Genomic DNA, 12,796 nt, shown 5'->3' with positions numbered 1-12,796 from the left:
TTTAGTCAGGAGGCCACTGCAGCTTGCACCACAAATTGCCCCTGCTACGCTTCCAATGATAGTAAAAACACAACTACTAACGATCGCACTTCAACAAGTGTGACAATTTGGAGTATTTCAGGCCACCAAAGATATAAGAATAGCTTGCGTGGCAGGTAATAGTCATTTTCAATGTATATTGAATTAATAATTAACCCTTGTTGAGGTCTTCTCTAAATTAGACAGGCAGTGCCACCTTGCGGCAGACTATCACAAGCTCCGGTGTTGACAATTAAGTGCCGGTGCCCAGCACTGGAAATCACCAGCTCAAATTAAGCACTGCTGTCCTGTGTATTAAAAGGTTTCTGTGTATTTTCTGAGTACTCCTGTTTACTAGGAAGTACCAGTTCGGTTGTGTTATAATTATAAGCGATAGTGTTAGACTTGGCATCTTTGGCATGGTTTCCGCTCACTTTTTGCCTCTACGTCCTGTATTTTTGATGATGTACTGGACTTTTTCATTCTTGGCTTAGATGCTCTGGGCACTTTGCCACATCTGATCAGTGTCAAAGTGCAAGTGCTCCCTGTGTAAATTGTTATTACAATTGGCTGTCCCTGATTGGCATATTTAAAATGTACTGGTACTTCCCTAGTAAAGTGTACTGAGTGTGCCAGGTACAGTAAATCAAATGCAGCGAGTGGGCCTGCAGCACTGATTGAGAAGCCCTGAAAAGGTATCTCAGACCTGCCACTGCAGTGTCTGTGCGCAGTTTGAAACTGCCATGTCGATTTGCCAGGCTCTAGCCTTCCATTTTCTTACATGTAATGCTCCCCTATGGTAGGCCCAAGGTACCCCCATGGGCAGGGTGCAGTGTATGTAAAAGGTAGGACATGTACTGGTGTGTGTGACATGTCCTGATGGTGAAATACAGTGTATTTCGTTTTTACAGTTGAAAGGCTATCTGTCCCAAGATGATAACATGGAAGGTAGGCTGTAACATCCTGCAAGAATAAATTCCCATTGGAACAAGATAGAGAAATAAAGTTTTGGCTCTCTGAACTCAGAATTTAATGACACATCTTTTAGTAAAGATGGTTTTAAAATGTTGTATTTGAAAATGCCACTTTGAGAAAGTAGGCATTTTCTTGTTTAACCATTCTGTGTACCTCAGCCTGTTTGTGGATTGACTGTCTGGTTTTGGAGTGACAGGGGCTAGGGATGTGCATTCACTGGAGACAGCCAAAGGGGGGCTAGGGTGTGCCTGGCCCTTCCTTGATTACCTAGACCTGAGCTGAATGGAGCTTGGTTGCATTTCGAGTAGTTGGAAGAGCTTTCCTTGCACCTGAATAGGGTCAGCCTCCCTTACACAATGCTGTCTTCTTCCCCTGTGGCCATACTGCACTTGTGAGGACAGATCTAGTATGGACTGGGTTCAGAAACCCTTGCACAAAGAAGAACAAATACAAAATGAGCAATAAGTAGTGGACCTTAAACTCCAGAACTTTAAATCACTTCTGAACTCAAAAGGAATATTTTCCACGGAGAAGAGCGGGAGAGCTGTGAGGCGCAGTACTCCCCCTTTGCTGTGTGCTGTGTGCTGTGTGGGGTTGGCCTGCAGTTGCTGCTTCTGCCAATGAAAGGACAAATACTGGAGCTCTGCTGTGAACCTGATTGAAAAAGAATCTTCAAGGGTCTGTGTGTGCTGCTCTCTTGTTCCGAGTCTCAGGGACACAAAGACTTCACCCCTAGTTCCCCTGAACTCTATTGCTGAGAGTTCTGACCTGGCAGGAGGTGCTAATTCCAGTTTTGTGCCTCTGGAGGTTATTCCTGCTGTTGGGAGCTGGAAGAAACCCAAGAGAAGCAAGAAAGGCAATCTCTGATGCCGTCAGCGCCGCCGCCATGATGCAGTGACCTGCACAACACACTGCCCGCCTGCACCACATCTCCGACACCTGCCAACGTCTGCAGTTATCAGCCTTCCAGAAGCAAGTGCTCGCACTGACTCCATCACCGCCAATGCCTGCATCCTCTTATCACAGCACCGATAATCGCCATGGGTGACTCCAGGGACTTGCCGACTTCGCAAAGTCACCGGAACTGACGCCTCACCGCCGATGCAACCCACTTTTCCCGGTCATGGATTTGCTGCATTGCACCCTTGCGGACACGACGCATCGCCTCCCCAGTGGCAGCCAGGGAGCTGGCTGTGACCTTGCCACCAACACCTCACCTCCACGACGCTGTGCATTGTCATAGACTTCATTATCCAAAGGTACTGCTTGTTTAGGGGTCCTTGTGACTCCGTGCCTGATGCTGCACACCTCGCCTTTGGCGCTGTACTTTGGACTTATTGCTGTCACAACATCATAATAGCCCCAGGTAAAACTATTTGTATTCTACATGCTTTATTTTAGAAGTAACCGTTTTTAAGTGCTATTTTACTACCTGTATGTTGGATTCTTGTCGTTTCGATCTTGTTGAGTTTAGATAAAGATACTTTATTTTTCTAAACTGCTATGGTGTCCATTTGTGGTGTTATCACTGTATTACTGTGTGTTTTAAGTACAAATACTTTACACATTGCCTTTGGGATAAGCCTGTCTGTTCATGCAAAGCTATCAAGGGGGTGAGCAGGGGTTATCTAAAGTGTGTATCCCCCTTATCCTGACTAGAAGCAAGGGCCCCTACTTGGACAAAGGTACCTACCTCTGCCAATTAGAGACCCCCAATTTTAACAGATGGCTATTTTTTCTTCTTCGGGTTTTTATTACAATAATATGGCTTCTACTTGTAGAAGATGCTAGTTTTCTTTTTTCTTCTTTTTTTGGTTTGAATGCTTGCACTTGCTCCTCACTGTGGTGTCAGCTGTGCCCTCTGATGGAAGCCATTAATGAAGGTGTCTGCCACTCACTGGCTATTACTGTCCTCTTTGGAAGAAATGGGTATGAAGTATTAAAAAAGTCATGGATGTAATGCTTGAATTAATCTCGGCCACTGGTAATTACTCAGGCCAGGCCAGACTAGGCCATGTCCTCCCTGAACCAAAACTCAAGCAACTCAACACTGTTTTCACCTTAATTGGGGCTCTTCAATCATGTATCACTTGGTTCCAGTGGTAGAGTGAGCATGAGACCCATGTCTGGCCACATCCCATCCATCTTTATTTTGCACACCATGGACCCAGCCTTACGCAGTCTTGACCCTGCTCCAATGGAAACAGTTGAGCACAAATTGAAAGGCAGATCCTCTCTGAACTGGAGGCAAGCTGCACCCAACCGAAAAGCCCAAGCGTTGGAGAAATGGTGTTGGGTTGTTTGTGTTCTGGTTCATAGAGGAGCTGGCTTGGCAGTACTGGTTGGGCTGTTCCTATTGGAGCAGGATCGAGGCTGATTTGCATATGGCTGGTTGTAATCTCAGTTGTTGTGATGGACAAAGTAATTATGGAAGGGGATGCTGCTAGAGTAAATAATCATTAGTGGCTCAGGTTAATTCAAACATCCCACCAATTACTTTTTTGTTACTTAACTGCAAAAGTCCAAATAGAGGCATTAGAATGATGATTTGTGAATTTGTGCATGGGAAATCAGACACCATCCCATAAATACTTGTGCTGTTTCAATACTTTTATTTTATTTTTCCTCTGCAAGTACGAGATTTCCCTACCTTTTTCATATCCTCGTAGCTCATGTGCAAAAGCTTTATTTCCTCCCTGTGGCTCCACCAGCCCTTCACATGCTCGAACCAGGAGCCAAAATGCACTGAAACAGGAAAGGATGTAAATTATACATTCAACCAGTCACTATATCACAAAGTATTGTACCGTTCATGGCAAGTTTGAGCAAATCTGCCAAACTAAAGAAAGCGAAAACGTAAAATTACCAAAACTGCATTCTTGGATATTGGTGTTCCTGAATTTTGTAAGTGGGTGGTGTTGTCTTTGCGCTGCGGTATTCGTGGCACGCACTGGCATTTTTTAGCCTTCGCTAAGCAGATATTTTCTTCATGTTTTATTCTTTGGTTCTTGCATTTTCTCACAAACTATGTCCTTCTAAAGTGAGAAGTTTAGGACAAGTATTTGTCGTAATTTCTGCCTTGGAGGATACTGAGAATAAGCCATGGACTCACTTTACTATTGATAAAATGTCCCCTTAATGTGGCGTCCCAACATCACATCCACATTTGCGGTGCCAAAACAATCGCAGTTTACCACCTTCTTCAAGTAGGTGGTAAACCACTCGCAAACGGGAAGGGGTCCCCAGGGGACCCTTTTGTCAATGGGTACGAAAGTATTTTTTAAGAGCAGGCAGTGGTCCCAGGGTCTACTGCATGCCCTTAAAAAAAGAAACTGAAAAGTTTAATTTTACTTTTTTAGATGCATCCCGTTTTCCTTAAAAAAAAAAAAAGAACTGCTTTAATAATAAAGCAGTCACAGACATGGTGGTCTGTTGACCCCAGCAGGCCACCATCCCTGTGAGTACTAGCCATTCCAAATGGGGTCGCAAATTGTGCTTGCCCCATGAATATTGATGAGGCATGCAATTTGTGAACCCATTGGAAATCGCAAACAGTGTCTGAGACACAGTTGTACATTGAGTTTAGCGAGTCGCAAATTCTGAGTCGCAATTCTGCGCAATTTGTGACTCACTACACTGAATGGCCATACATCTGGCCCTTTGTCTATATCAACTTGCCCACCAGTAAACATATCAACCCACTCCTTGTTTCTAACTACCTTCTTCTGATTAGCATCTACAACCTGCCAGACTTTCTTCCTTGTCTAGACCAATCGGTCCCCTGCCAGGATTGCTGACCCATTACTTTCTACTAAACTACCAATCTTTCCCTCTCTTTGTCCAACTGCTTTGCTTCCAAGCCTACCTGCTCACTGGATCCCCACTGACCTACTGATCTTTACTAACTGTAAGTGGAGAAGTGTGGCTCACTGGTTAGAGCAGGCAGACCCTGCAGCAGAGGTCAGACCCGGGACCAGTGTTCAATTCCCGACGCGGCAGGGTCTTGAGCTCAAATGTCCACGGACTCAATAATTCTCGCTTCGGTGCCTGACCTAATCATGGGTTCACACTCTGCAACTCTGGGCATTAAGCTTGCTTAATCTCCACAACGGCCCCCCCGCGGCGGGATGCCTGGCTTTCACCTTGGGGATGCCCGTTAGGGGCTATCTCACAGGGAAAAGCCAGGATGGGTTCCCAAGGCAAGCGCCGAGATGCCTCCGGGTAGTCGAGCGCTATATAAGAACATACAAAAAAAAAAAACTGAAGGATCAGATTCTCCATGATGCTGGCTAACTCCTTGGACCAAGGCTGCCTAATTTCGCACTGGTTGTTTCTAACTTCGGTACTCCAGCAGGCCTCTTCAGCCATCAAACCATTATCATTTACCACCCTATCAATCCTTCCTCAGATGGACCTTCTGCTCCTCTGCATGCCTGCCCACCCATTGGATTGGTGTTTGCCTGTCACTTACCATCTCTTTCCTCAACAGGGTGCATCCTTGCTAGGCATGCCTTATCCTTCATAGTCACAGGGCTGCCCTATCGGATAACCCTGTACTCATGCAACCCTTAAAAAAACCTCAAAACATTAAAAAAATATAATCTAACTTTCCTTCTCTTGGCAATCTAAACTAACTTGTAAAAGTCCTCCCCATATGTTTGTCCCCACACCCATGATAACTCCCTGAATCTGTATTGCAGAGTGCCTCTTCCAGTCGTTTTTTCCTGAATCCCCACCTTTAAAACCCTCCATTGCAACCAGGACAGAAAAATCCAACCTGGTAGCCGTCAACCTAACCCATCATGGAACATTCCCTTGAAGACCATAAAACCTTGTCCTAATGTTCCATTAGATAAGATACCTTCGGGTGCGCGGGGAGGAAACAAATAGAACAGAAAGCAACTTAATATCCAGTAGGTCGTCTCAGTAACCTCTATCACATTGACCCCGTCTTCAGTCTATGTTGCAAAACAACGGAGCTGTTGCCATGGCCCAAATATTATTTTCCCTGGCAACGCCCTCATCACCATAGAGGTGGAAAATTACCCCTGCATGCCGCCTGGGTGCCTCAAGGGATTCGAAGCCCAAAGTAGAACTTGTTGAGGCCTCCAACACCACACACTGCAACAAACAAACAACCCCACTTGTCTCTTTCTTTTAACCCATTCTTTCAACAACCAACTGTATTCCATAATAAGGCGTGCCATCACTGACCATGAATCTCTCCCAAACCCTTTATGCCCATTCGTTTGGGTAATGTGCAGCTTTACCTCCTCTCTCCTGATCCCAGAGTCTGTGAATCTTTACTTTAACCATCCACATTTTTCTTCCCCTCCACTAATGTATCCCACTCTCTGTAAAGGAGGCCCTGCTATCGGTAAACTGTACTCTGTAATGAATGACCGCCCCACTCCTGCAAAAATGTGTTTTGTGCTAACCTGCCTGCCTTATGCTCTCTTCTTCACCTAGGACCTGATCTGCTCCTGGCACACTGGATATTGTTGCTTGGGTATTACAACACCAGGATAGGCAACAAAGTTCAGGGGTAAGTGGTCATGGTCACCTTTTGCTCTCCAATTCCACTCCAAAGAAGTGGCCTTTAAGACCTTCTGTTTTTGTCCCTTTCCCAAACACACCCTAGTTCTCCCTCTGCAGGATCTACCTTCTTAATTATATGCAAACTATATCTCAATTTACAATTTACAATTTATAAACTTTATTCGGTTCTTAAAAAGACACCATAAAAGCACAGATACAACATACACAGGTTAAAAAGCAATGTTAAAAATATTTAGTCTAAAAAATATAAATGTTTAAGATTTTATGTACTTAATGGGAGGGCCAGGATAGTTTTGGTAAATTTAAATGTCCAATGCAATTTTTTTAAGGGACAATGTCTCTGGTAGTCCTCAGTCTTGTTGCGACCCGAATGAAATTTATCGTGCAGAATAAAGTGTGAGCGTCCTCTGCTTCCATTAGGAATCTCAACGCCAATTTCGCTTGCTTAAATCTTTGCTCCTTCAGGATACCCACCAGGAACTTGCGTCTTGGTATCGCGTAGAATGGGCACAGGAGGACAAAATGAAGGGTATCCTGCGGAGATCTATGATCGCAGCCGCAGGTACCCTTCTCCTCCACTGTGCGGGTAAATCCAGATGGTACTGCAAGGATGTGATGTAACATATTAATTCTGAATCGGGTTATGAGGTAGCGATCCTGCGCATTGTACATGACCCGTAGATAAGGTTCCATACCTTGCTTCGGGGTGAGATTGTTGTAAGAGAGATTGGTAGATTTGAGCCTCTCTTTTTCTGCCCTTGTCAATTTCAGCTGTGCGAGCAAAAGTTTTTTAACCGAGGTTTTACACTCCGGGGTTAAAGAGTCGGGGGCTGAAAAATATTCAGAGCAACCAATCTCTGTTAGCGAATCTTTAACAAATTTCAGCCAGGGGATTGCATGGCCCTTGTCTCTTTTGAGGCAATCCTCGATAATTTGTCTAGTTAGGGCCGCCTCGGGGTTGGTCCATACCTTCACCCAAGCCAGAAGGGGTTTAATTTTAATTTTATCCTCCAGGAAGGGTTCTCCCAGCTCTTCGTGTATGATGTGGGCCGATACACTCTGTGGGACTTTTAGTATTCTTCGTAAAAATTTATTTTCTTCCGTCTGGAGTGGCTGGGTTTTTTTTCCCAAAAAGCCCCACACTTCCGCTCCATAACTTACTTTTGCACAGCAAATGGATCTATATAAGGTCAAGATTTGTTCCGGGGACCATTTCCCTAGTCTCTGCCCGAACCCCATGATTGCTCCTACTGCGGCCGCCAGTTTGGTCGAGTGTTTTTCAATCAGGGGTTTGAACGATAGGTCGTGGTCGAATAATACCCCCAGATATGTAAAGGACTTGACCTGGTCTATTTTGTGTGACCCGATGTTATAAGAAAAAGATCCTTTTGTAGGTTTCCCTGATGTCATAATAAAGGACTTTTCCAGGTTTGTTGCCAAGTCCAATTTGTCCATAAATTTGACGAACCCATCGATTAATCTTTGTAGACCCAGGGGTGTTCTCGAGAGCAAAACCGCGTCATCGGCGTAAAGTAGTACAGGTACAGCTCGATGACCGATTTGGGGTGAGTCAACTTTAAGTTTGAGAAGGTCCTGTTCCAATGCGTTGATATAAATGGAGAAAAGGAATGGGGCGAGGATACACCCCTGTCTTACTCCACTATTGCAACTAAAGGGGTCGGTCTTTTTTCCTTCCTGACTGTATCTCACACATGCTGAGGTGTTACGATGTAGGTTTTGTAGAGTGTCAACTAGGGAGTGATCCACACCTAGATCCATTAGCATAGCCCAGAGTTTTTTCCTGTTTACGCGGTCGAAAGCCGCAGAGAGGTCCATGAACCCCATATGTATTGACCCCCTCCCGGCGATGGTATATTTTGCGATCAGGAGATATAAATTTAGGCATTGGTCGGTGGTAGATCTGCCTTTCCTGAAGCCATATTGGGTTTCAGATAGGATTTGGTGCTCCTCTGCCCAATCTTGCAATCTTGATAGGATGACTCGACCCAGGACCTTAGCTGTCACATCAATGAGTGAGATGGGTCGATAACATTGGGGGTCGTCCCGATTGCCTTTTTTGTAGATAGGGACTATGGTCGCCGTTGACCAGGACTGGGGGAGGCCTACCTCCGCTGCCTCATTTAGCACCCTCGTGAGTAACGGAGCCCATAGCTCTGGTTTGCTTAGGAATAAGTCTGGTGGTATTCCGTCCGGACCCGGCGCCTTGTTTTTGCTTAGTCCGGTTATTCCCAATTCGACCTCCTTTAAGGTGAAATTTGGTTTAGTGGGCTGGTGGACCTTCTGAAACTCCTCTTGGGGTGTATGATTTGAATGGTTATACAGACTGTGGAAGTGTTTCTGCCATTGCTCCGGCAAGATGGTATTCAAGATTTTTGGGGCTCCTTGGTCCTGAAAACATGGGGCATTGATCACTTTCCAGAAGGCAGTAGGGTCCTTTCTTTCTGCGGCGTCCCTTAGATCTACCCAGGCCTGGTTTTGTATACTCTTTTTTCGTGCCTTCACGGCTTTTTTGTATTCGGCTCTGTTCCTTATCACCTTTATTTTGTCCCTTGGTTGGGCATGTAGGCTGTCCTTCAGGTTTTTCAGCGCCTTTGTGCATTTGGAGTCGAACCAGCGGGGATTTGAAGAGATGTTATTATTCACTCCCTTGGTTCGAAGGGAGTTATTTACTACCTGTGCGATTTCTTCAAATGCTTTCACCACCGCACCTCCAGTTACGCAGGGGTCGAGACATTTGTCGAGCGCTGCTGAGGCTTCACATAACAGTTTTTTATAGAAGCAGTTCCCATCAATTTTGGCCCATTTGATTCTTCTACCCTGGTCTACCACTCTTTCCAATGTGACCTTTCCCTTTACCGCTGCAAAGACAAATCCTTCCATTTTGATGATCACCGGGTTGTGATCGCTGAAGCTGCTGGCCTCTATGAGGTTTGTGCTGATAAGTCTTTTTAGATGAGCAGAGACTAGTGCAAAGTCAATATAAGAATAGCAGCCCCTGCCTTTGAATGTCGGGGTCAGTTCTCCTCTCTCATTTAAAGTGGCAAGATCCATAGTATGGGCGAGATTGTTCCTTTTCATTAGTCTCTCTAGGTCCCAGCCCTCTGGTGAGTGGGTGAAGTGTGGGCCTTTCATGATTGTGCAATTTGACCAGTCATTATTGGCAGGTAACAGATTTTCACAGAGATGACAATTAAAATCTCCCATTAAAATTAAATTCATGGGCTCTGGTGTCTTAGCTAAAAAGTTCAGGCAAGTCTCAAGTTCTTTTATAGCTACTCCCTTCTCCGTTATGGCCGGTGTGTTATACCAATTCATTAACAAGAAGGTTAGGCTTGACGAAGTGAACCTTAGAACCTGAAGGTTACGTGTGACCCATTTGGTGTTGGACCAGGTGCCATCAATGTCTAAATGGACATAAATCGCGAGCCCCCCGCTCGCTCTTCCTGAGGTAGCTTTTTTTGCAGGTACGAAAAAGCTTTTATAGCCCTCCATGCTATATTCATGCGGTTCAGTAGCCCAGGTCTCTTGGAGGCATAGGATGTGGAATTTCCTTATGTAGCTGAGCCAGTCCTGAGATGTGAACTTTGTCGCTAACCCTGCGATGTTCCAGGTAGCTATGAGTAGGTTATCATAAGTTGTTGCCTTGAGTGTCCCTCTACCTTCGCCTTTTGGTGGACTTAGTTGTTTGTCCTTAGCGGGTGCGACAGCCCTGCTAGGTTGCAGCCCGGGGGGGTTAACGATTTTGTTCTCGTAGTATGTCCCCTCCCCTGTGCCCTGGGTACTGGATGGTGGTATACTCCTACCTTCTGTGGTGTACACAGGGTCCATAGAGTCAAGTTGTCCGTGGGTTGCTCCCTCTTTATCCCCTAATGATGTAAGGCTTGGCTCGTTCCTGCTTTGGTTTGATGGTGGGAAGCAAGTCCTTCTCTGTCAGTCCACCCCTTCGAGTGTACTGAACCTGTTCCAATGGTTGTACTGCATCAATGAGGAATCATAAGTAGGAAATACTGGGAATACAGGGTTTGGCCTTTGCCATTGGGGGGGGCAATATTGGAAACCCGGGTGTGGTGTTCTGTTCTGAATGAAGTTCTGCCTGGGCCTTTGAAGTGCCAGGGGATAAAAATAAGATAGGTGGACCGGGTGGATTTGTGAGCGGGTATAACTCGGGGGGGCGTTGCAGATGAAGTTGACTGCTGTCATGTCTCTGAAATTCACCGTAATGATGTCTCCTGCGATGGTCTTGGTGCCTTTGCCAATCCACTCGCCCCTTCTCACTGAGAGGATTTCCCCATAGATGTTTGGGGGTAAGGGCCTATGTATTTGCAGCCACTGAGCACATTTGTTTTTTAGTTCAATTTGTGATTCCCTTTGGCCCTCCTTTAATGGGGGCACTCCTGTAAGGACAACCACAAATGGCAATGCCTCAGGGGGGAGATTAATTGTCCGGAAGCGTGTGGCTGTTTTCTTGTCGTTGTTAGTTGCCACGGTGGGAGTGGGGAGGGTCTTGGGGTCTGCCTTCGGGGTTTGGGCCTTATTTTCTTCAAGTGTTAGAGAAGAGCTAGGTAAAGGTTTATTGTTACCGATTAAAGATTGATTTTTATTTTTATTTTTACCTGCTTGTGGGGTGGAGGCGGCCTTCTGTATTTCCTTGGCTCCTTTCTGCATGACACTGATGTTATTAGCATTATTGGGTTTGGGGGCACCATTTTGCACTAAAGGGGCCTTATCTTTCAGTAGATTTGTTGTAGCGGGAGCCTTGGGATTTGTCACATCTCGTTCCTGCACGGGATGAGATTTCGGGTTTATCCCCTTGTTATTGACCAATGATGTTAATCTGTCTATTTTTGCTATAAGGGGCTTTAACAGTACCGTGATGGAGTGCTCTAGGTCAGATTTCAAATCCGCCACCATGTTGGTTATCCAGCATGGTATTCCCGGTGTAGGCGGGGTGATGGGTGTGACCAGATTATGGTTGCTGGACTTTACATGACCTTTTTTCCTCCCTTGCTTGCGGCCATCCCTATGCGACATTTTCTCCTCCGTATGTGCATCTAAGTCCTTTATAGTTGTTTGACTGCTTAATTGTGCACCTGGACTGACCCTGCTGGTTTCAGCGACCGCCTGGGCACAGGGAAGGTCAGCGAAAGATGGTGGAGTTATGGGCCGGCTGGTGTAAGTCTCCTCTACCGAGTTCTCAGTTGCTTCTGACAAGTTGAAGAGTGATTCCTGAGTGTCTTGGATGATGGTTACAGGTGGTAAAGACAATCTTCTCTCAGTATTAGCTATGGCATCGGAAACCGCCCCTATGGTCTGTTTAAGCATTTTATCAATGGCAGTTAGGGTCGGTAGGGATGGTGGTTGATCCGATTTAGCTTTTGTGCTCGATCTTAGAGTGGGCATCCTGGTCTTCTTCGCAGTTTTCCTCATTGCAGGGGGTGCTGTATTAGATGGTAGTAGCCGGTTGTGAGGTATTTGGGGGGGCAATTTTTAGGGGACTGGCCCAGCCCGGCCTCTTCTGGCCCCTGAGGGCCACAGAGGGCCCGCCCTTTGCCCGGGCTTCGCTCCGGGCGTCCCGCTCGCGTCCCGCTAAGCGGTGTTTTGCTATTCTTAAATGGGGCGTTGCGGCTGGGGGCGTGTCTTGCTGTGGGCGCGGCCGTGCACACCTGTGCAACGCGGGGACTCCTGGTCTTTGGAGTCCCTGCCCCACGCGCTCACAGTCGCCTCCCGCTGGTCTCTCTTCCTCCCGGGTGTTGTTCTCTGGTGTGCCTGCAGCCTCAACCCCACGCCAGTCGCCGCGCAGCGGCACCCGCGAAGCGGGTGCTGCAAGTTGTGAATTGGCGAGCTGGCGGTCAATCCCTCCTGGGACACAGGGAGGCTGCAGGGCTAGATGGCGCTTACCCGCTCTGCTTCTTGTTGTGATGGCGATGTCCGGAATAACGTTCTGGTAAGGGTCTTTTTCAAACTGAGTCCCACTGCCCTCTGGACGTGCTTGCTTTTACCACAGATTGGCCGGCTGGGGGCGTGTCTTGCTGTGGGCGCGGCCGTGCACACCTGTGCAACGCGGGGACTCCTGGTCTTTGGAGTCCCTGCCCCACGCGCTCACAGTCGCCTCCCGCTGGTCTCTCTTCCTCCCGGGTGTTGTTCTCTGGTGTGCATGCAGCCTCAACCCCACGCCAGTCGCCGCGCAGCGGCACCCGCGAAGCGGGTGCTGCAAGTTGTGAAT

General features: G+C 46.8%; 1 protein-coding gene across 2 annotated transcripts in view; it reads right to left on the bottom strand.

Moving 5' to 3' along the window:
• The window catches only part of LOC147677901 (sulfotransferase 2B1-like), a 428,603-nt gene that overhangs the window by 11,273 nt on the left and 404,534 nt on the right, over positions 1 to 12,796 (bottom strand). For both annotated transcript variants that reach the window (XM_086946529.1, XM_086946528.1), the window contains exon 4: positions 3,644 to 3,738. In XM_086946529.1, the coding sequence (XP_086802655.1) occupies positions 3,644 to 3,738 (95 nt within the window). The remainder of the gene's footprint in view (positions 1 to 3,643; positions 3,739 to 12,796) is intronic.

The sequence above is a fragment of the Lissotriton vulgaris genome, chromosome 12 (assembly GCF_964263255.1).
Source record: "Lissotriton vulgaris chromosome 12, aLisVul1.2, whole genome shotgun sequence".
NCBI classification, from domain to species: domain Eukaryota; kingdom Metazoa; phylum Chordata; class Amphibia; order Caudata; family Salamandridae; genus Lissotriton; species Lissotriton vulgaris.
Note: the sequence above shows the minus strand (reverse complement) of the source record. Positions and strands in the feature narration are given on the sequence as shown.